This window comes from Trichosurus vulpecula, chromosome 5 (assembly GCF_011100635.1).
Source record: "Trichosurus vulpecula isolate mTriVul1 chromosome 5, mTriVul1.pri, whole genome shotgun sequence".
Classification (NCBI taxonomy): domain Eukaryota; kingdom Metazoa; phylum Chordata; class Mammalia; order Diprotodontia; family Phalangeridae; genus Trichosurus; species Trichosurus vulpecula.
This window is the reverse complement of record NC_050577.1, coordinates 236,282,821-236,308,686: the sequence shown is the minus strand read 5'-3', so window position 1 is coordinate 236,308,686 and position 25,866 is coordinate 236,282,821. Positions and strand designations below refer to the sequence as shown.

The 25,866-nt window shown below is 34.7% G+C and overlaps 1 protein-coding gene across 1 annotated transcript in view; it reads left to right on the top strand.

The window, feature by feature from the left end:
- The window catches only part of PTPRQ (protein tyrosine phosphatase receptor type Q), a 270,730-nt gene that overhangs the window by 233,046 nt on the left and 11,818 nt on the right, over positions 1-25,866 (top strand). The window contains exons 38-42 of the mRNA XM_036760721.1: positions 8,693-8,783; positions 16,423-16,499; positions 19,878-20,012; positions 20,189-20,314; positions 22,711-22,859. Of these exons, the coding sequence (XP_036616616.1) occupies positions 8,693-8,783; positions 16,423-16,499; positions 19,878-20,012; positions 20,189-20,314; positions 22,711-22,859 (578 nt within the window). The remainder of the gene's footprint in view (positions 1-8,692; positions 8,784-16,422; positions 16,500-19,877; positions 20,013-20,188; positions 20,315-22,710; positions 22,860-25,866) is intronic.

The following is a 25,866-nucleotide window of genomic DNA, read 5'->3' as shown; positions in this document are numbered from 1 at the left end:
GGTTGATTGTTTAGATAGTAACATTACACGGATTTGGTCAGTGCAGTCTTTAACGCAACCTGATCAGAACTATTCACCTAGTGTGTCAAGAAAAAATGATCTTCTTTGGACCTCCCTCCCCTGGAAGGAGAAGCTCCCTACTCTTCTCAGTCCTTCTATCAAAAGCAAAGCTCCATTTTTGAGTAATATGGTCACCATTTTTGCATGGGATAGGTGGAGAGCTCATAATTCTGAATTGAACTTTACCCTTAATCCTTGGATTGAGGTGGTGACTATTTAACTTAGAAGGCCTGTTTTATATTAACCTTTGTGGTTCATAAGAATAGCAGAGGTACACCAGAAAACACAATTTGACATGATGTTTTCTCAGAAGTGTGTGAATGTAGAATAAATTAGATTAATTCCAATTTGTATTGAGAAAGAATTGATGTCCAACATTTTTGTCAGATAACAAGTTTATAGCTATGTCTTGCTTAGTGCAAATAATGAATCCCTGAGTCCTGTGGAGTGGTCACATTATTCAAATTTGTGCTGCATATTTCTATTGCACTGGAACCAATTACCATATTTTACATAATTATAACTCAAAATAGTGTAAATTCAAGTTTATGTATTTTATTTATGGGCCTGCATAAAATTGGGTGGGGGAAGAAAAAAAGGAAAAAAAAAGTTTGGTAGAAAAATCAACTTTTTTACGTTCACATGGAACTTTCATTCATTCAACAAACTCTGTTAAGCATTTCTTATAAACATATTTAAAGCTTGTGTATATTTTTCATTCTCCTTCCACTGCTTTGAAAATGAGATTGTATTCAAATATATTCAGATGTCTGATCTGTTGGTTATTTGGCCTTTTAAGTTACCCTTTCTAATATGCACAATCATTTTATATATATCACAGAAATAATTTTCCAATCCATTCTCCCAAAACTTCATTTTTGATTTATCAGCTGTTTGAACTTAAGAAAATATGAACCAAACAAAGTACTTATATAGACTAGATTATAATATTTCAGTCTCTCAGGGAATAATAACAAAAATGTGAGAAGATTAATGGTGTTTCCTACAGCTTTTTGGTTATGCTAGTTAAGTAATATTGGTCTGGACTTAATAAAACCAATGGTACCATAAAATTCTTTTGAGCAGTAATGGAGGGAAGACTTTTTTTAAAGAGCAGAAGTATAATTTCACTAGAACAGGAGCGATTATAATTAAATTATGCATGACTGAGTAGATGAAAAAATTACCTAGCCATAAAATTTTACATTTTGTGTTTCATATTGGGAAAGTTTCTAGTTTTACTTTGTTTTTTAAAGGACTATGGTTTCAAAACAACTATTTGGGGTATGTCATTGCTATGATGTTCTTGTAAGTTTATTCCAAAATTTTAGCAAGTATTTATTTTTCAAGTACTGATTTTATAGTATAAATAAGTATACCACTGACCCATTTTAAATGATGCCATATTTGTTATTTTTTTGTAACTGAGGCCATAGTTAAATATGTTGCAAATTTTGTGGTACACAAAATTATATTATACATTCTATTATCTTAATGAGATTCATATTACCTCCCTTATTAAAATAATATATTGAACTATATTGAAAATAATATGTTGAACTACATTAAAGTAGCTAAAATGATAATATGGACAAACAAAATGTCTTGTTATGATAAAGTATTCAATAATTTTATACTTTATATATGATGTAATGATATCATATCACATTAAGCAGCTGAATTACACTTCTATAGCTGGGTACCAATTTGTGAATATAACAGATTCTATCAAGTGATCCCATATAATTGAATTCATATTATTTCAAGTTATAATTGGGCAAAATATGGTAACTGGTTCCAGTGCAATGGAAATGTGCAGTACAAATTTGAATTATTTGACCAAACTCTACAGGACTCAGGGATTTATTATTTGCACCAATCAAGAAATAGCCAGAAACCTATTAGTATAACAAAAATGTTGGAAATCAATACCTTCTCAATGCAAATTTGAATTAATCTAATTTATTCTAAATTCACAAATTTGCCACAAATCTAGAAGTATAAGGCTTCTTTCTGGCTTCTTTAAAAAAGAGATAAAATGGTTAGAAGTCTTGGCATATGAACAGTAAACTCATCTTAGATACCAATTTGATTTAATTGGATTTAATCAGCCTAATAAGCTGTGTGTTCAGAATTCAGGTCTACTTTCCACTTTAAAGAACAATTCAGCCAGGCAGGCAATCAATAACAGTTATTAAACTATTACTATGTGCCAGCCTCTCTATCTTTGTCCTTCAGTTTCTTCATCTAAAAGATGGACGTAATGATATTTGATGTCCTATTGCCTATGTTATTATGAGAATAATGTACTTTAGTATTTTAATCAATTTGTGGTTTCATTGACATTACTTGTATTTCTACCCATGCACATCTCAAGTCCTAATATACCTTCACATCCATTTTTTCCTAGTCGTTCCATAAATCATTCAACTAGCTTTTCTTTAATTATTTCTCTTGTTATAAAATTTTATTTTATTTTCAGTTTTACATTCTCTTCCTGCTTCCTCTCCTTGCCCCTCCCCTCCCATTCAGAAGGTAAGAAAAATAAAGACCATTAAAAATATGTATAGTTATGCAAAACAGAATCTTACATTAGCCATGAAGGAAAGAAGGAAGGAAGGAAGGAGAAATAGAGAAAAGAAAATATGCTTCATTTTCAGAATCCATCAGCTCTCTATGTCAATTTGGATAGCATGTTTCACCACATTGAAAAAGAAAACACAAACAAAAGAAAACAAGAAAAATAAAGAAAGTAAAAAAAGTATGATTCAATCTGCAATCTCTTTCTGGAGATGGATAGCAATTTTTATCATGGATCCTTTCAAATTGTCTTGGATCATTGTCTTGGTCAGAGTAACTAAGTACATCTAATCAGAGTACCTGATCATATCAGCTAAGGATGATCACAGTTGATCGTCCTTACAATATTGCTGTTACTGTGTAAAATGTTTTCCTGGTTCTGCTCACTTCACTTTGAATCAATTCATATAAGTCATCTCAGGTTTTTTTGAAACCATCCTGCTAATTGTTTCTTATAGCACAGTAGTGTTCAATCACAATATATATCACAACTTGTTTAGCCATTCTCCAATTGATGTACATCTCCTCAGTTTTCAATTCTTTGCTATTGCAAAAAGAGCTACTACAAATATTTTTGCACATGTGGGTACTTTAACTATTTAATTATAGTGGTACCTATGTTGCTCTTTGATAGTTCACCTGTCGTTTCTTGTTTTAAGTGTGTGTCTAGCCCACCTTTTCTGATCATACATGCCCTCAGTAATGTTATTTTGCCACTTATATCATCAAAGTGATAATTGACAATATGTTACCGTCAGCTTATAGTCACTGTGTATCTTCCCATTGCCATATGGATCCCTTTCAATTTTGATCAGAGATTTTGGTGTTCTGCAGTCCTTAATTATTTTGCCTCCCTGGATCATAAGGAAAACCTACCACCACTGGGGATAACCTCCCCATTTCTCTTTTCTTTTCTCCCCACTCCTCTTTGGGCTGCCCAGTTCACATTGAGGCTGCTTGGCTGTTCAGACATCTTATATAAAATGGGAGTCACCAACTCTATTCTTCCTGGTGAGATAGGGGACCTCCAGTCCTTACCATCAGTGTCTGCCACCATATCCTAAGGTCTTCTAGTTCTTACCACCTGTCTTTCCTATGTCCTTTGGACCCTTGGACACTACCATCTAATTTGTTGGTGCAACCAATGAACGCATGGACTGTTCCATCAACCCTGCTATAGTCATATCCCTAGGACTTCATGGCATTTCTATTTCCTTGGAAACTGAACTTTCTTTTATATGTTGTCTCTCCCAATTAGAATATAAGCTCTTTGAGAAAAAGAATTATATCCTTTGTTTTTCTATTCATATCACTATTTCCAGGAATCTGAGTTTCTTCATCTGTAAAATGAGGGACTTTGATTTAATGACTTTCCTTTGTTTCACAATTGAAGATCCTAAAACATATTCATATTCACTTTTGTGATACTGTGTGCTATGTCTTTCTGAAGAATATAGTTGGGTTCAGAGTAATTATGAGCTTTTAACTCTTTCATTTCTTCATTCTGAACCTTATTTTCTCATAGTTTTCAACTTATTCCCCTGAGCTTGTCCTCCCAGTGAGGTCATCAAGTGTCAAAATATATGTTGACTTAATTTGAAGGATCCTTTAAAGTTCTTCATATATTATTGAAATGTCTCCATTCTCTGCAAAAGGTATTGGTATGGCAGCTGTAAATGTCATGTTGGTGTCTCTCCTTGACCTGACAATGAGCAGTGTAAACTTAGAAGGCCAAGCATACCAAGCCAAGATAGTTTCATATTGCCTTTAGGCATACATTGAAACAACTTGTTTTCACTTCTGTAAGGGGAACTTTCATGCCCTCCTTCCATTTAGCTGTAATTTCTTCATAACATCTAGTTTCTGGGCAAAGATTGAACAATATTAAGGAAACCAGCAATCAGTTAGTCAACAAGCATTTAAATTAAGCACTTATCATGCAATATCAAATGAGATAGCATGTACAGATCTTTGAAATCATTAAGTTCTATATAAATTTTAGCTATCATTATTATTATATGCCAAGCACTATGGTAGCCCATAAGGATACTAATACAAAAGTGAGACAGTCTCTTCCCTAAAGAATCTTATATTCTACTAGGGAGATACACTAATCTAGAAGCATTTTTAAATTCTTGCCATGGGGTAGGTAGGTGGTAAAGTGCATAGAGTGCTGGGTCTGAAGTCAGAAAGACCCATCTTCCTGAGTTCAAATTCAGCCTCAGACACTTACTAGCTCTGTGACCCTGGGCAAGTCACTTAACCCTGTTTGCCTCGGTTTCCTCATTGGTAAAATGAGCTGGAGGAACAAATGGAAAATGCTTCCAGTAACTTTGCCAAGAAAACTCCAAATGGGGTCACAAAGAGTAGGGCATGACTGAAAATGACTGAACAGCAGCAATGTGTAACTAGCCTGGAAAAGATAGGCTGGAATTAGGTGTTAAGGCTTTGGAATGCCAAACTGAGGAATTTTCCTTAATCCTAAATGCAAGGAGAAGACAGTGAAGTTTATTGAACGGAGTATTGACGTGGCCAGACCTGCACTTTAGGAATAATTAAGTTATTGATTATGCATAGTCTAAAAATAGTGTGATTCTTAGCACTCTCTGACCCACTTTCTTGCTACTCTTGCCATCATTAAACAGAAGCAGGAGGGACCAACACTGGACTGAGGGTTATTTTCATATCTTTCATGGATTGCCAGGGTCACTTGATGAACGTTTCCATAATTAGCTAACCCAGTCCGTGGACAAAAAACATAAATTGTTTCTGGCTCATTACTCTAAATTTAAGAGTTTCCATTTTAACAGAACCTACAATAATTTGTTGGTACAACGTCTGAGAACAAAAGTATCATCTCCACATGATGGCATCGTCTAGAATTTTTTCATCTTCCTTGATATGGACCATTTTACATTGGTTAAACTTCTCTAATAAGTAATGGTAGTGAAAATTAAACTATTTTTGTCCATTTTTCATTTTTCATAGTAACTAGTTTTATTTTTTAAAATGTTGGATTGGAACTACTACAATTGCACAAGCTTATTTCCTCATCTTTATCCTTTATTTTGCTTTAGCATTGCTTTTTGACCCTATTTAGGTTTCTGACAATACACAAGTGGCCAATTTAGAATGACTGCCGTATCTGAATCCTCTTCCTTCCTGCTTATTAGTAGTAGGTCTTTCATGGAATCAGATACTTCAAATCTTAATACAACAAGAACGAGGAAAAAAACCCAACCTTTTCTTTCATCTTCTAGCCTCTATGAGCTACCCTCCTCTCCTTTCAGTGACCAAACAGTACAGTAAAAGGTAGCCTACCCTCAATGGTTCTTCATGTCAATTTTTCTTCAACACTTAGTAGTTTTCTCTTCTTTGCAATCTCTCATGTGAGCTACCATTCTATTCAAAGTGAAATGACAAACTGTGCCCATGATCCACTAATTACAAGATTTGATACTCCCCCCTCCCTGCTCCCCCAGTTCTCATTTGTTTGATGGTATTTGGCATGATGATTGTTCACTCCTTCGCATTTTCATTGTTTTCTTTGCCATTGATATCTATATGATGGTCCTTCCTGATTCTTCTACCTCTCTGATTATTTCCTTCTCTGTCTCCTTGGCTAGTCTATCTTCCTCCCAACACCACAATGTGTTGGTATCCCCACAGGGATCTATCTTTGGCCCTCTTCTTTACACACACACACACACACACACACACACACACAGAAATATATATGTATATGTAAACACACACATATACATACACATGTATACACATGTATACATATGTACACACATATGCATATGTACATATGTACGTGTGTGTGTGTGTTATATTCTCTCCCTTGGTGTTCTTTTCACCTCCCATAGCTAAGTCTCTGAAGATGATCTCCCGTGCTAACCTTTCTCCTAAGCTTCCTGCTTCTTCTCTACCAGAAGATTCTTGCTCAAGCCCTACAGTTGTCTTTGACTCCTCCTCTTTCTGCATATATCCAATCAATTTCTAGGTCCTTGATTTAATTTCATAATATTTCTTGAATCTTTCCTCTGTTTTTCATTTTCACTGTCTAGTTCAAGCTTTTACATTATCTTGCTTGGACCATTGTGATAACCTCCCAACAAGTCCACCTGTTTCCATTCTCTTTTTTTCCTTCATACCACTTTCAATATAATCTTCCCACGTAGAAACAAAGCAGTATGGTATGGTGGGAGAAAAATCGCTCAGTTTGGTTTTAGTTCCTTGGTTCAGTTCCTGATTCTCACACTTACCAAGATATCTGAACATAGGTAAATTAATAAACCTCTCTGAGACTCAGTTTCCTCATCTGCAAAAAGGGATAATACTTGTACTATGTACCTTACAGGGCTTTTCTGAGGCTAAAATTTTGTAAATCCAAAAGTATTAAATACATGTGAGTTCTTATATGTCAAATATTATCATTTCACTCTTCTGCTCAAACCTTTTCAATGGGCCTGTACTTCTCTACTAAATAAAAGCCAGATTTCATTCTTGGAAATAACATCACTGTACAATTTGACTTCAACCTTTATATTATAACCAAGATAAAAAGCTTGATGTTCTCTGATCACATCTCACAGTTTCCCAGCTTCTTTCTTTGCCCCTTTCTTTTCCTACATCACTTGACCTGCTGGACCCATCTTGCAAAACCTAGTTCAAATTGATGCTGTTTTCTTGATCCTCTTTAGCCACAGATAAGATCTCCAGAAGTGTCAGGCTGCTTTGTTTTTTGTTTGTCTATCTTACCATATACATCAACTAACATAATCTATCTTGTACTTTAGTTATTTGTGTACAACTAATCACTTCTACTAGACCTTAAGATTCTTTTATACAAAAACCACGTATCAATTGTCTTTGTTTTCCTTCTATTTCCTGTACCTTAAACACACTATGGGCTCAATAAGTGTTGAATGAATGAATGACTCTCAATGTGAAAATATCAAGGAAGGCAGGATTATGTGGGTACAAATGGTAATTAATTATGATGATGATAAAGGACAAAAAAACCCCAAGTAAATAAATTTAAGATATGTTAGTTGTTCAATTGGGGGTATTTTAAAAAATCTGAATTACAGGAAAGCAAGTTAATGGTCTCAATGATAAAGAGATCAGTAGTTTAGCAATATGACAACTTTGAAAATTCTTAAATATTCCTTACTACTCACTTATGAATGTAATACCTTGTATCTAAAAATTTCAGAGTTTTGGGATATCTTTCTTTTCTCAGGTTTTTTTCCCAGTGTGTTTTTTAATGTTAAAATTAGTAAAGGGCCTGAGAAAATGTCATTACTTGTTACTGAAAGCCAGAGGTAAAACTAATATTCCAACTCAACATTCATGCTGAAATGATTAAAAAACATACATTGCGTGGCTATGCCTGTTCAGTGGAAACCCAGAAAAAAATCTCTGTGACCTTTGCCAACTTCTCTAACTGACCAATGGTATTATCACCAAACAGGCATGAAATCAGACTGCCTTGGGAGAAAAAACAAAAATAAATCACCAACTGCCTTCCCTCCCACTAAGTGGACATTAGAGTATTAAATAATTGTCAGTTGTCTCTATCTGATAAAATACTTAGTGATCACTAGGTTATGGAATAAGGTTCTCTTTGGCTATAGGAGTGGAAAAGGGTATTATTCATAATGAAGACAGATTTGCTAACATACATACCTCATCCTGTGGCTTTGCGAAGACTGCAAACAACTTCACAGAAGGTGATAGTATGCCTTTAGTCAGGATTTTTAAGGTGAAAGTTCACATAAGCTCATATTGTTCAACCTGACAGTGATCATTGCAGCTTGGTCTGTGCCACTAACAATGTGACCTGGGTTAATAGGAAAGATGCCATGTTTAGGGGATGTTTTCAGCAATACAGATAGTTTGAGAAGAAAAGAGACTCTTCTTTCATGAGGATAGCATTATGGAAATGACATTTAAAATATGAGCTACTGTTGTATAGCCATTTTGGTGACCTCTTTTTTTTTTATTAAATAAATGGAAACTTTTCAATAATTACATTCCACAGGAGCTTCCTAAATTCCTCCAGGATCTTTCTTCTACTGATGCTGACCTGCCTTGGAATAGAGCAAAGAACCGCTTCCCAAACATAAAACCATGTAGGTGCATTTATTAAATCTCTGTATTTTATTCTAAAAATGTTCTTAAAATATGACTACTCTAGAATACAGTTGAATTTTCCTAGCCTCTTTTTTCATATATATATTTGTTTTTATATAGGCATTGTTAGGTGTTTAATAACAAAAGTGTGTTTCATTATCAATGATATTCAAATGACATCTCTTTGACTTCTTATATCTTTTTTAGTGAAAGTTAATATACTGAAATGATTTTCAGCTTGTTCTTTGCAAACATTAATTATGCAGGTGCAGGAAACTATAGAACTAGTACTTTCTTAGCTTTGTAATTGAACCCAAGTAACTAACCTCTTTAAAATTCTTTTCCAGACATTTTTCTGAAAATGAAAAGAGTTTATAGAATGATATTTTTTTTTCCTCTTTGAGAATAAAATTCATGTGAAATGTTTTTGTATTGGTTCCCCCTAGGATTATAGCATTGCTTTCCTATGGATTTTCAGATATGTGTTGCAAGATTTTTCATTGAAGATCAGAGTATGTGAGAACTTTAAAAGCCAGGATAGATTTTTATTGAAGGAAACAGGGGTTTATAGTGCTATAGTCAACACATCTTCATTTTTCACTTAATAAGACAAGAAGTGCCATTATTGTTTTAAGAATTAACAGTGATGTGGAAGAGGGAACAGAACATTCTTCTGTTAATAATAGCTATATTCTCCAATATTAAGTTCATAACAGCTGTTTCTAGTCAATAAACCTTTTCTGATTCAAAGTATAAATGGTAAATTACTATTTGCAAAATTTGGAAATTTTTAATTTTTTTCAAAAGAACTAGAGTTTTAAAGTATTTCTAATTTACTTAGTAAAATGAAGGGCAAAGGCAAATAATTATTTGAAAATATTTTCTATATTTTTATATTTATCTAAATTTTTAATTGATTCTACATAGAACACAAAATTGGGGGGAGAATCAAATATGGGTTGATCTATCATTGTTAATATCATCGTTATTGCCTCTTGGCGATGTTGCAAAGAAAAATGAGATTTTGAATCTAATGCCTATAAACCTACCTAGTTGAAAAGTTAGTTACTTTGAAAGCTCTATTATTTTTCTACCTAGGCCACTAGTAATATTTTGTGCACTTGAAACAGTAATTTGCTCAGTGTTAATGTGTTGTATTGGCCTTAAAATAATAAATCTAGTCCTATAAGAATATATTTAATATGGTCCTATGAATAACTTGGGCATAAATAATGTTTAATTCAATAAGTTAATATTATGGTTTTGAGATCTTAAAATCAATTTTTCTATACAAAATAAAAATTTTAAAACCTTTATTCCAAGGAGTTCGAAGAACTCTTACCTATTTCCGTAATATACTCTCTCTAAGCCTCAGTTTAATGACCTGTAAAATGGGATAATAAGACTTTAATTACCTACAATATAGGGCTGTGGCGAGGAAAACACATTATACACTTTACAATGCTATTGAAATAGGAGCTGTTGTATTTATTATGAGATGGAATCATTGAGGATATGGAATTGAGGCTCAGTGACTTCTTTGGAACATCCAATGATAGAGTAATGAGTAGAATCACAAGGTTAGAAAAGCTAAAATAAAATTAGATTAAATATCTGTTGGATAAGGTAAAAAAAAGCATGTTGCAACTGAACTCAAATATGATATCAATTGTGAATGGGCATTACCTCAATCAAAGTGACAACCTGAAAAGACCTTAGCCTGAAAGGGCTAGGGTCTCTCAATGCATCCTGGGCCATCTCCAGTCATAAGTCAGTATCAGGCCACTGGACCCAGATGGCTCTGGAGGAGAAAGTGAGGCTGGTGACCTTGGGCAGCTCTCCCTCACTCAAATCAAAGTCAAGTGAAAGTCAAGTCATCATTTCCCTGATGTCATGGTCCTCTTCGAGAATGAAGGACAAACATACAACATATGTGTGTATTTGTGTGTGTGTGTGTGTGTGTGTGTGTGTGTGTGTAATATTAGATAGTTAATGGAATGATCTACTAAGTAATGTCAGATCTATAGTTTTACTTTAAAATTCCTGCCTGATTTTCCATATGGACAAGTATAACGACAATGCTGCTTGAAGCTGCTGTGGAGGTGTAAGACCAACAACAACAGCACACAGGGAGGGCTGCCAGCACAGGTTCTTTGATCTGTTTTTCTAAGGAAAGCAACTTTAAGGGGCTAACAATCTCAGTTTAATCAAACATACATATATCATTCACTTAATTCAGGGGGAAAAGATTTGACCCTGAACTGCAGGGCAAATATAAACAGAAATTACAAGCATACATTATAAACAGAGCAAATAACACAAGCCAGTCTATCCATAGCAATACATAGTTACCATAGAATCACCAACATCTAGGTTATTAAACTGGGGTGGGGGGCTATATTTCCAAGACTTGCCCAGAGTCTCGTCACCCACACTCTTTCAATGAGTGTGCCCCCAAAAGTCAAATGATAACCTACCAGGACCCTGAAGGCTGGGGCCAACTTAGCATTTAGGGTGTGGGAAATCACTATCACCAGGGTGTGGGAAAATTCCTCAACCACCAGCGCCACATAATATACAAATTGATGATTCCTGATTGTCTTAGTGCTGAGAAACACTCCAAGACAAAAAGATCTCACTTTAACTGCCCCATTCAAACAAACACCAGACTCATTAAAGGCACTTGGTTGCTTTAGCATCCCAAAGTAGAAGAACAGCAAAAATTCCTACCCTGATTACCATTACACCCCCTGATCAACTCATTTCCCTCATTACAATAATGATTTTATATTTATGCAGCACTACATGGTTTACAAACTGAATTACGTATGTCACCTCGTTTCATGAGAGACAATATAATACAATGAATGAAGAACTAGCTTTGACATCAGGAAGAACTGGGTTCCCAAGTCCTGCCTCTGACATATGCTGGCTATCATCCTGAACAAGTCACTTGACACATTAGGAAACTCTGTACGACTATACATAGTTTGCAGATAAAGTGCTATCCTACACTACTAGATGTAACTTCCTCTCTTGAGTTTTCCTGTTCCCAAGGGAATCACAGATCTGGTCACTATCCTTTTCTCATTTCATCCATCCATAGGGCAGCTTAATAAAAAGAGTGCTAAACTTAGAATCAAAAGACCTGAGTATGAATCCCAAGTCAGCTGCTCATTGACCTTGGCAAATTACTTTACCTTTCTGTTCCTCAGTTGACTCATCTATTAAATGAAGAGGTTATGCTAAATAATCTCTAAAGTCTTTTATCTCCCTAAATCCTGTTATCCAGATAGGTAGGCAGTACAAATATTATTTTGCATATGAGAAATATGAAACTTAGCAAGATAAAGTGAGTTACCTAATGTTATATGCCCAGAAATCATTCCTATGTCCTATTACTTAGAGCCTGGTAATATTTTCACAATGTCACTAAGTCCTCCACCTAAGCCCCCACCAAAAATCATCACTTATTATATAGTTGATGACTCAAACTCCTACTTCACTGAGTTCAACATCAAGCACATACTCCTTCAGCTCCCCTCCATGGTTCCTCAAGATTTCTCTGCATCATTTTCCACTGGAAGTAATGTGATTCAGTGGAAAGAGTAGTGATTTTGGAATCAGACTTGTGTTCAAATTCCGGCTCTTCCACTTACTACCTGTATGACTTTGAGCAGGTCACTTAACTTCTGAGCCTCACTTTTTTGATCTCTAAAATGAAGGGGTTGGACTAGGTGGTCTCTAAGGTACCTTCCAGCACCATATCTGTGATCCTTCCAAATTTATTGTCATCTAGAATGACACTTGACCTCATCCAGGGTGTTGATAAAAATTTTTAAATAGCAGAGGGCAAAAGCATACCACTAGAGACAAAGTGATATTGACTCCATTAATCACTATACCTTGATTCCAGTCATTCAACAAGTTTCAGTTTAAAGGTTCTTGATTGGATCTGTCAGATTCATGGTAAATGAGTTTGTTTGTTTGTTTGTTTTAACAGGCCCTTGTTAGATGAACTCTAGCCATGGCCAAGAATTCACCCTTCTTATACTTTAAACTACCACTTAGAAATATAAATCTTGTCCTTAGAGTCTATCATTTTGGTCAAATGTTCATTCTTCAAATCCACCTTTCTCTACTGAGTGCCCTACCACTCAGCTAGGTGGCGCAATGATTAAAAGGCTGAGCCTGAGGCTAGTGAGAGGAGCAGAACCAGGAGAACATTATACACAACCACAGACATATTGATTCTGTGGTGACTGACTGTGATAGACTTGCCTCTCCTCAGCAATACAAGGCTCAAAGACAGATCCAAAGGACTCATGATGGAAAAAGCTAGCTACATCCAGAGAAAGAACTGTGGAATCTGAATACAGTGTGAGGCAAACTATTTGCTCTCTCTTTTTATTTTCCTCTTTTTTTAAATTTTGTTTCTTCTCTCTCATGTTTCATTCCATTGGTCATAAATCTTCTTTGCAACTTGACTATTGTGTAAATAAGTTTAATGCAAAGCTTTATGTAGAATCTATATTGTACTGCATGCCATCTTGGGGAGAGGGGGGAGGGGAGGGAAGGGAAGAAAATGTGAAACTCAAGAATATGTAAAACTAAGTGTTGTAAACTAAAAATAAAAAATCTAATTTTAAAAAAAGGCTGAGTTTGGAGTCAGGAAAACCTAATTTCAAATCCAGAAGTCACTTAATCTATCTGTGACTCAGTCATAAAATGGGAATGAAAAAGCACCTATATCTCAGGATTGTTGTGAAGTTAAAAGGGGATAACATTTATAAAGCATCGAAAACCTCAAAGCACAATATAAATTGTAATTATGGTTATTATTATTACTGTTATCACCACCAATCAGTGGAAGTGATGAAAACTCCACTTATGTCCCCTCAGGTCTTCAGGTTTGTTTGGGGTTTATTTGTATGTTTTCAAAATTCTTAGCAATACTTTCTACGTCCATGCTCATAATATCATTTTCCCCCATATGAGCCACTAAGACTGAGTACAGTATTGTTCTTTGGGTTTGACCAGTCTTCCTAGGCCCTCTGTCTTGGCCTGAATATATGCTCAGGGAAGTCAGAAGCCTTATGTCTTGTCAACTGTGTCAGATTCACAAATAGCTTCCCCAGTACAATACATCAAGGAGTTATTTTTACTCATTCCCCTCTTTCTCTGCCCATTACTGAATGATCTCTTGCCTGTGACTTTTCTTGATCTGCATCATCCACTGGCTCTAGGAACACCAGGAACTGCTCCCTTCTGAGATGCTCCTGCCACCCTCCTATAGGAAGACTCTCATATTTATTGCTCAAATGCTCCTATTCAGTGGTCCTTCTTCCCTGCTTTCTCTCTGTCTTTTTCAGTTCCAGTTTTCTGAGAAAGGTGAAACGTCACCTTTGACTTGTGATTATACTTCTTCCTTTCCTCTTTGAAGTACTTGACCATTATTACAACATTTAATTCTCCTTGATGACGTGGACTAGGGGTTTAGCCTCTGTGTGTGTGTGTGTGTGTGTGTGTGTGTGTCTGTGTATGTGTGTGTGTGAGAGAGAGAGAGAAAGACAGACAGACAGACCCTTTTGGCAGTCAGATAAAGCCTGTGAACATTTTCTCAGAATAATGATAATAATTTTAAATGTATAATATATAATATATATGAATGATTAAAGAGGAAAATAAATATATAAAATACAATGATCAAATTTAAAAAAACAAATTTGTAGACCACAATTTAAGAATCTCCAACCAAGGGAGCAACGTGATCCCTGTAAAAGCTCTCTCTCTAGTTCTCACTTTCTTCTTAGAGGCCAATATAACATTTGTGCATAAGTAGCTGGTGAAGAATATAGAGCCTCCTGAGCTGAAATGCCAGTCTGTGGATGTGGAGAATCAGGTTCTATATTTCAAGATAACAAATTAGTTCGTGGAAGTAGAGTTTAACTCTGGCATGCTAGGGGGGCAAGCCACTTATCTGAAGTAACCCAGACACTGCTGAAGCTCCATTCATTTATTTTTTTTTATATTTATTCTGAAAAGGCAGGATGGAATGATGGCTAGAGAGCCAGCCTTAGAGAGGCAACAACCTGAATTTAAGTCCAACCTTTCACACACATTAGCAGCATCCCTAAGCAAGTTAATGAACTTTAAGCACTCTACGCAGCTCTCTAAGACAAGTTTCCAAGAAGGTACAGATCTGTATTGATAGAAATCCTAGGTCCAAGGTTTTTCTACTATTTATTATATAGTTTTACTAAAATCATCTAACCATCTCTAATTTCCTTTATAATTCTGTAAGTGTGATCCTGCGATCTTATTTGTGAAACGAAAACAATGTAAGTATCCATTTAAATGAAAACAGCAAAGGTTCCTTCTAAAGTTCCCGACCTTCAACTTTGAAGTTGTTTATTCACCCTGTAGGATTAGTGCCAAGGTTCTGAAAGCAGGTTTCCTAAATGTTCTGTCTTCTTCATTTTGATTACATTTACATATCTCCTTAAGGCATCAGACTATACATGACAAGCTCACTAAATTTATCCTTCCCTCAAATACTAATAAAAATTTCTACTCCTTCTAAAATGTTATGTTGCCACCAATTACCCACTACTTCTTTCCTCCCAAACTGACCCCAAGCATATTATTTAGTGGAGTACTTTTCCATGTAGGTCTTTGATTCCCAATTTCTATGCAATATGAGGAAGGTACTGACATTAATTATGAATGAACCCCTAGGAAATATCACCCTTTAAGGAATGCTGTTCTCAAATCATCTGAGAGTTTTAGACCAAAGTGTCCTATATGTAATACACATCATTACTTTGAGAGACTGAATCATAAACCTTTGCTCTTATAAATGTGTGATATTTTACCGTAGGATTGAAAGCAGGATTTCAAGCTCATAAGCTTCAAAATACTACATGTACTAGCAAATGGTTATAGAGAAGATTTCCAAACCTTCATATTATCAGATGAAGTAGGCTTTGTGAAAGCTTTCCAACTACGAAGGTTTAATTTCTTGGTTTCCAGACACTTAATGTGTTCCCTTCAGTAATAATAGTATTAAACAGAAATCCATTAAGATGTTTTTTATTATGCAGGAGTCCAAAAAAGTCCTTTCTCAATCAAGTGGAACCTTTCTCTATCATGATAATTGCTGACATCTATAGAGCATATTAAGTTTGAAAAGCATTTTATATATATTACTGCTTTTGAGACTTATGATGCTGCAGGCAGGAATTAATCTTTTTGTGCACTTTGAGGCTCACAACCGTATTGGAGTTAGATACTGAAAGGTTTAGTATTCTCATTTCATAGATGGGGAAACTGATGTACAGTAACTTGTCTGTGGTCATATAAGTAGTAGGTGTTGGGGGTAGAATTTGAACCAGGACTTCCAACTCAAAATCCAGCAAGCAATCTACTTCCCCATAGTCCCATTTCCTTTAGTGATATAAACATATCAGGTTAACTTTCTGTGTATGCATACTACATATTTAAGCTTGAAGATGCATAGGTTGCTTTCAAAGCTTTTCAGAATGATAATTTACTGTAATCGAATAGTGGTTCTTAGTATGCTATGCCCTTTCTCATTTCCAGTTAAGAATCAACATTGATGAAGTTTATTTTTTACAGATAATAACAACAGAGTGAAACTAATAGCAGATGCCAGTGTACCAGGCTCTGATTACATCAATGCCAGTTATGTATCTGTAAGTCATATATGTGTTATCTGTTTTTGGTTACGTTTCTAAGACTATACATGTAGTATGTACACATATGTACAAATATGTACACATATATTGTACATATGTACAAATATGCATACACACATTATATATATATATGTATATGTATATATATATTACTATGCCAGTGTACCAGGATCTGATTACATCAATGCCAGTTATGTATCTGTAAGTCATATATGTGTTATCTGTTTTTGGTTACGTTTCTAAGACTATACATGTAGTATGTGCACATATGTACAAATATGTACACATATATTGTCCATATGTACAAATATGCATACACACATTATATATATGTATATGTGGATGTATATATCTATATCTATATCTATCTATATATATATATATTACTATGCCACCTTCTTTCGAACAACAGCTACATGGAAACTTCCACTGATTTTCATGTAGCAAAATTGTATAGTTTGTAAAATTATATATCATGAAAAGTAATATTAACCTAGGATTTGGGGAAGTAGATGGTACAGTCGATAGAGTACCAGACCTGAAGTTAGGAAGACTCATCTTCCTTAGTTCAAATCTGGCCTCAGGCACTTACTAGCTGTGTGACCCTGGGCAAGTCAATTAACCCTGTTTGCCTTAGTTTCCCCATCTGTAAAATGAGCTGGAGAAGGAAACAGCAAATCATTTCTGTATCTCTACCAAAAAATACCCCAAATGAGGTCACGAAGAGTCAGACAGAACTGAAAATGACTGAACAGCACCACCTAGGATTTAAAGAAGTCTGTGAGTGAGCTTTTTTCTAGTTGTTTTTAATTTTTAATAAGGATCTGTCTTTGGGTAACTACTGAGCCCATAGCTTATGTTTACTTTACCCATAAGATACAATTCAACACGAGAAATGTAGTAGATTGAGAGCTGGTTATTAAGAATTGGCTCCAAGTCTTGCCTTTGACAGATATTGTCTGTGTGACCCTGGGCAACTCACTTAGCTAGTCAGTGTGCCAGGCTGCTCCCTAACATCATAAACTGCAAAGGGGTTGATGATCTGCCCTGAGAGTGGCAGCTTCGTTGTTGGAAAGCAGAGTAGAAGTTTCCTATACTAGAGAAATCACTTGTCCAGCCAAAACCTAGTATAAATGCATGTAAGGGGAGAATTTGATCATCAAATTATATTTTCCCATTTACTTGTAAGGGACCTGAAAGGATACCTTGATAGATAGATGAATAGATAAATAGATAGATAGATAGATGGATGGATGATAGACAGACAGACAATTTATTGTGTTCACTATGAACCAGATACTATGCCAAGCATTTAGAATACACAAGGAAGCAAGCATGTCAGTCCTGCTGTCAAGAAATTAACATTTTCTTAGAGGAAGCAACATGTAGAGGGGGATACTCTCTTATCCATTTGGGAATTTCCCCCTATAACATGCTTGATGGTCTTCTCTGCTCTACTTAAACACATCAGTACCTCATTATCTCATGAAACAAACATGAAAGAAGTCGGCCAAAATTCTTCTGATTTCCAGAACTTTCCAGAAAGCCATGTCACTCTCTAGGACCACTTGAAGAAGAAATTGTCCTGAGTCCTGGTTTCCTCTCTAAAATTTCTGACCATCTTGGCATGATTTCCTAGCTAGGCTGCTATTTAGGATTATCAGATCCACCAAATGGACCCCCACAAACCCTAGAATCATCTTTCTGAGGAACATTTCCCTTTATACAGTGCACTCTTGAATTCTACAGGGCATTTAATGGAGATGTATCCATAAAAGGATGGTTTAGTAATGCAAAATACATAAAAACAATCTAGCCAAAGAAATTTTCAAAAAGCTACCTGACTGAAATTGAAGCCCTCTCCTTCCCACATAGAAGATATAAAACATGTGGCAATTTTATAGGTAAATATTTTTCATACCTCCAAATTAACACAAACAGCACCAGAAAGGTCACATTCTTGGTTCCTCACAGCAGGTCATAACACTTTTTGAAGATTTATAATTGTTAGTCTTTCCCTATATAAAGAGCTATAATTGTTAGCCCTTCCTTATGTATTGAACCCCAAATCTGTGTCCCTGAAATATCTACTCACTAGCACTTTATATGCCCTACAAAGCTTTGTAGAATAAGTATGATACCTCTATAACAAGGCTTCTTAACCTTTTTATGTACTTTGGACCGCTTTGGAAATCAGGTGAAACCAATTGACCCCTTCTCAGAAAAAATGTTTTTAAGTGCATAAAATAAAATATATGGAATTAAAAAGGCAATCAATTAAATTGAAATACAGCTATGAAATATCTACGTGAGCATTCCAGGAAATAAACTAAAATTCCACTGTTTAATCAGACAACAACTTTGCAGAAAATATGAAAAATGCAAATTGACTGGAATGTGTATATGTGTGTATGTATATATACAAACTCTAGAGAGTTCCTTGGATGAAGAAATTCCCTGCACCTTCCCTGCAACTTATAATCTTAGAGAGTTCCTCAGAGAGGTTAATACAGGGTAACATAGCCAGTGTTTAGTGTTAGAAGTAGGACGTGAACCCAGGTCTTTCTGATCCCAAGGCCAGTTATCTAGCTACTATGCTATACTGCCTTCATCCAAGTTAATAAAAATGTTGGATAGCACCCTGAAGAACTGCTCTAGATTTCTCAACATAGACACATTAATGACTATTCTTTATATTAAGTGGTTTGCCAAATTCCATAGATGTCTATTATACTATGATCTAACCCCATGCATACAAAATGATTTATGATTTGTCATCTCATGTATAAAGACATGAGATGCTTGGATTAAATTCAGATATATATCATGTTGGTGAAATTTCACAATGAAATTAGTCTGGAATGACCTACTCTTAAGACAATCTTGTTTCCTCTTAATGATGACCACTCTTAAGTGCATTCTGACAGTCCATCACTAAACACTGAGCATATTGTACCTAATTATGACATCAATTGCTTGTACCAAAAAAAATTAGGTATCTTATTTTTATTTAGCCTGGAAAAATATAACGAGGTTCTAGCAGTTGTACAGGGTATCCCTAAAGTCTGGACACATAGGCAAAAATGCATATTTTCAAGAAATGAAATGAATGAACATTTCAACCACATTTTATGTAATTGGCATATTAACAAATAACATCTTCAATATGACTTTCATCATTTGTGATGCAAAGGTTGATGAGCTTTGCAAGATTTGTGTGAACTCAGTGTAATAACTCCACATTACCATCAATTTCCTATGTGTCCAGACTTTAGGGACACCCCGTATGAAGACTCATGGTAAACAAAAGAAACAGTATTCTTTCTCTGTATAAATGTAATATATATTAATTTCTTTTTCTTCTCCTTCTTCTAGGGCTACTTATGTCCAAATGAATTTATTGCTACCCAAGGACCATTACCTGGAACAGTAGGGGATTTTTGGCGAATGGTCTGGGAAACCAGAGCAAAAACTTTAGTGATGTTAACACAGTGTTTTGAAAAAGGACGAGTGAGTTACTTTAAAATGATTTCATAAAATCTGTGTTTTATAATTGTATTGCTTTGTGTGAATTGTCTTTCTGGGGGTTATTTTTAGTGCTTTCAAGGTAATGAGATGTTTGATTTAATGAAAGGTCACGATAAGGAGTTTTTATTTTTATGACTTATTATCTTTTCTGAATGCAGATCCGATGCCATCAATATTGGCCAGAAGACAACAAACCAGTGACTGTATTTGGAGATATAGTGATTACCAAAGTATTAGAAGACATTCAGATTGATTGGACCATCAGAGATCTGAAAATTGAAAGGGTAAAAAAAAAAGAAAAGGAGAGGTTATTAAAGTTAGGAAGTGGGGGCAAAACTTTTAAGAAAATTCACTTCTGGAACTACAACTAGTAATTTGACCTTCAGTTCAATTTGATAAGCATTTATTAAGCAGTTAGTATGTTCCAGGATTGTGCTAGGTTCTGAAGACACAAAATGAAATAGGTCTGCTGTCAAGATTGCTTTCTATTGATGGAAACAATTTTATGTAGGAAATTATTGTATGTAGGAAATTAAATACCCATACATACAAAATGATTTATGTTAGAGAGAGCATTAATAACTGGTGGAATCCAGATAGGCCTCCTATAGGTGACATTTGAGCTTAGTCCTGAAGAAGGCTAAAAATTCTAAGAAATTCAGGTGAAGAGAGAGACCATCTCATGCATAAACACAGAGGCAAGAGTTAGTACCTGTTGTTTGGATTACAATAAACCCTTATGTTCACTTCTGTATGGAATAGATGAAATGACAGTTAAATCTTATAGTCTGTATAAAACCAAGCTGTAGAATTGCAGTTGTCATAATGATGAACTTGAAGTCAGGAAGTTTGGGCTTTCCAGAAGAGTTGTATGACTCAGGGCATTTTAATGGGCCTTAAGCAACTCTTTAAGACTATAAGTAATAAATAGGTTGTGACCTATATCGGTTGGGGGAGTTAACAGAGTAAACATTTCTTAAAAAAATTAAGTCATAGAGTCCAAGTTCTTTGAGTAAGTTACAGAGAATGTAAGCATCATACTGTAAAAGAAAAAATTGTAGTCTATTTGGTCTGCTTATTTCATACTTTATTTCTAAGTTATATGATTTTTGGGAGGAAGGGGGTTGATTACTCCTTCCATTGACACAGATTATAATACCTTTGCATCTTAGTGAACCATATTCTAGAGTTGTTGCAGCCTGAAATATTTATCATCGAGAAATAGAAACTTGAAAGCAAAAACTCTTTCTGTTTTGTCTTCCTATCTTTAGTACCCTATCTTTAGTATCCTTAGCACACAGTAAGTGCTTAATAAATATTCTTGAATTTAATTCCCTGAGGCCACCTCCTTTTGCAGTGAGCATTTATGAATGTAGCTAGGCTGGTTCTTGGACTTTGTAGTTTGGCAGGACTTTATCAGAGCTTGTGCTCCATAGAAAGACCAGCCTCAGAATCCAGCATCATCTCCAATCACAAGAAGTCGTTGAAAGAGGATTTTAGTGTAGGATCTATTCCACTGTAATTGAACTAGGTTAAGCATGACCATTTTACTCTGCTATATTCTACCATATCTAGTCATCTGTCTGACTTGTATTCCCTGGTCTTTTGGTATATCCAAACCCTTTAGGGGATCAAAGACAGATAGAGAATAGAAATAGCAAGGTGACTGTTGGGGATCATTCCAAGGCCAAGGACAATGTGAGGCATAATAGAGAGAAAAATAGGAGGGATATTTATGGCAGCAAGGAAAACATTGCAAGGAAAAATAAGTAGTAGGATAAAAAATGTATTAGATTTAGAGTGAGAATGGTACTTAGGGATCATTTAAGAAGTCCTGTCATTTCATTTCATATACAAGGAAACAGGGACCCACTGAGGTAAATAATAATTCTTAGTAGAGAGAAATCCAAATAATCCTGGTTTCTTTATTTCAGAATGTTCCCATTCCTGAATTTTCATTCTTATTTATATACAAATATGTACATATCTAGCTATATATATATATATATGTATATATATATATATATTTGTATTTATGTCTGTATGTGTCTGCATCAATGTTCAGCATGACATAATTGGATAGAGAGCTGACCTCAAAGTCAGGAAGGCCTGGGTTTAAGTCTGATCTCTAACACGTGCTGACTATGTGACCCACAGCAATCACTTATTTAATATGCAAAGCAACTAATACTAGTAAGTTGAAGTGAATGACCCATCTGTACTGATATGGGACATTTCCTCACCTGAGATTTTCCTGTACCAATGATTCACAAGCCCAATCTCTCTCCATCTCTCTATCATTTATATTCATGTACAAGGCTCTGCATACTCTTAAGACATATCTGTATTATGTGCTTAAGTTTGGGTTCTAAAATTGTTTTTGAACTTTATGAGCACAAATCCAGAATTCTATTATATTGTATAATAAATATGAATGAAAATGCTATGGAAACAGCTATTTGTACACATCCTTATCAATCTCTTGCTCTATTAAGAGTAAAATTTTCCCTCTATATCAGTGTTGAGTCTTTTATAAAATGAAGTATCTGTCACACTGAATTGACTTATATTAAAACTAAGCTAGTTATTTCTGTAGTGTTTTTAGATCTGCTGTTTTCATTCTTTATGATTATGCTGATACTACTTTTATGAAACCTCTTTAATCCAACATGGTTGCCAGCATGGAGATTGTATGACAGTTCGACAGTGTAACTTTACTGCTTGGCCTGAACATGGGGTTCCTGAAAATAGTGCACCGTTAATTCACTTTGTGAAGTTAATTCGAGCAAACCGAGCCCATGACACCACACCAATGGTTGTTCATTGCAGGTAAGTTTAAAATATGGTCAAATGGACTTCAAAAATTTAATAATCAAAGAATGGATGTATTGTGGCTACAATTCTGGACTTTGAATTAGGAAGATGAATATTCAAATCCTGATTATAGATCAATGTCCAAATTCTGTTTATCAAGGTCTTTGTGCTTTAAGCACCTCCCTAAACTTATCTACATGGTCATAGACAATTTGTTGTCTTCATTAGTAGAAGAAATTCCCACACCTGGAGTTCCCCATACTAAAAAAATTAAATATCCTTCACTTATTGATCCAAAAATGCTTTTTGTTCACATTGTCATAAAGACAGGAGTTAATTATCTTACAGAATTTTCATTTAGATTCAGAAGAGCTAACATATTGAAAACACTCGGTAAACCTTGGAATGCTATACAACTGGCAGTTATTATTGCTGTTATTACTAGTTTTACTATAGAAGAATTCCCACTTAAATCCTCTAAAACAAATGAAATCAGAGTCCCTCATGGTCCCTAACCATTACAGAAAAATCATAGATAGAAATATTTCCAGGACAAATTATTTCCCTACTGTTAATCTTTCCAATTTGAGGTTCTCCAGATTATTTTTTTCAATTTTATAAAATAGCTTCTTTCTATAGGGGAATAAAAGTATTAGAATATAAGTTCATTTTCTGCAGACTCAGAGAAAATATCTTCAGTATACATCCAATAGCAGACAAGATAAGAATAATGATATGTACTTCAGCCTTTTCCCATGTATTTATGATTTCTTCTGTTAGGTCTCTACAATTTAAAAGGTTTTCATTCTATACAACTTGCAGATTATGAATTTTTGGTGTTACAATGTTTATTAGAATTATTGATCTTAAGTTTTTTGTTTTAATTTTTTTTGTGGATCAGTGTTTTGTCCTAGTAATTTTTAGGAACAGTTGGGTCTGTAATAATGTTGAAGATAAAGTACCAATACAATTTATTGGTTGGGTTTTCCAGGACAGTCTGAGTTTTATATTTGTATTATGAAGATTTGTCATCTTTCTGTGCAAAAAAATAGCTTCTGATATGTAATTAAACCCACCAGGTCACACCTTACTAGGAATTCAGTAGTTGCTAAATATTTACAGCCCATAGTGATGTTGTATATAGCTTCTAGGGTTTTGCATAATCTGCATTTTCCAAGTTCCTTGGGGATAATCTTTCTATAATTTCTGGTGATGGTGACCTGATGGCTACTATACTGATGATGTTATAACAATGATAATAATGCTTCATTTCAACTTGCATGGTATTCATAAATCCCACAAATTATTTGTAAAATGAGTCACAGAACAAATAAACTGAAAAATAAGTAATGAGGTGTTTGATTTTGATGATGGTCACAATATGAAGTATAACACCAGTTTCAGTAGCCTCTTCCACAGAAATTTTAAATCAGGGATTTTTAATCTGGGATCCACGAAGATTTTAGGTGGCCTGTGAACCTAAATAGGAAAAAAGTATTTCTTTGTTTTCCCTAACCTCTGAAACTTAGCATTTTCTTCAGTTATTTTAAAACATTATTTAAGGAATCCATAGGCTTTGCCTAATTGCCAAAGGAGAGCACATAAGACCTTCTGCTTTAGATATTATTATTGTATCTTTAAGAGGCAATAAAATCTTGTACTATATTAATTTAACTATTAAGAAGCCTGATAGTTTAAATGAAGTACTGAAGACACTGTTAACTGTGATAGCTCAATGGGGAGAAAAGAAAGGACTAAGAGAACTTATTTCTTGAAAGAATTTGATTTAATCTTAATCATGAAAGAAATGAAGAGAATTCTTGAGAAAAGGTTAATTAATTTCTTGAGAGAATTAAATGGTGGAGCTCTGTTTCTGGAACTGAGGAGTGCTCTGTGGTTGTAGTAATAGTTAAAAGTGACTTTGGCTTCTATCTTCCTCATAGCAAATATATCATAGCTAATTGTTTATATGGAGCTGCTAGGTAGTACAGTGGATAGAGTGCTGGGCCTGAAGTCAGGAAGAGTCATCTCCCCAAGTTCAAATGTGACCTCAGACAGTTACTAGCTGTGTGACCCTAAACAAGTCACTTAACCCTATTTGCCTCATTTCTTCATCTGTAAAATGAGCTAGAGAAGGAAATGGCAAACCGCTCAAGTATCTTTGTCAAGAAAATCCCATGGACAGTATGGTCCATGGTGTCACAAAGAGATATATACAATAGATATTGTTTCGTATATACACATTTATGTACACACATGTGGAGAGAGTGAAAATGAACGTTTATAAGAAACTGGGTATATCTCATTTATTAAATAATTTTTAGTGAATTGGCTTGGGGATTATAGTTAATCATTTTTTCTTTATCTAATGAAATAATCATATGATTTTTGTTGTTTCTGTTGTCCATATGGTTAATTATGCTGATAGTTTTTCTAATATTGAATCAACCCTGAATTCCTGTCGTAGACCCCACCTGGTCATTGTGTATGATCTTTGTGATGTATTGCTGTAATCTTAATGTTAGAATTTTATTTAAAACTTTTGCATCGATATTTATTAGAGAAACTGGTCTGTAGTTTTCTTTCTCTGTTTTTGCTCATCCTGGTTTAGGTATCAGCACCATATTTATGTCATAAAAGGAATTTGGTAGGATTTCTTCTTTGCCTATTTTTTCCAAGTAGTTTATGTAATATTGGAATTACTTGTTCTTTGAATATTTGATAGAATTCGCTTGAGAATCCATCTGGTGCTGATAGTTTTTTCTTAGGGAGATCATTGATGGATTGTTCCATTTCTTTTTCTAAGATGGGGTTATGTAAGTATTTTGTTTCCTCATCTAGGCAATTTATATTTTTGTAAGTATTTCATCCATTTCACTTAGATTGTCAACTTTATTGGCATGTAATTGGGCAATAATTCCTAATAATTGCTTTAATTTTATTTTCATTGGTGGTCAATTTATCCTTTTCGTTTTTGATACTGGTAATTTGGTTTTCTTCTTTCATTTTTTTCATCAAATTA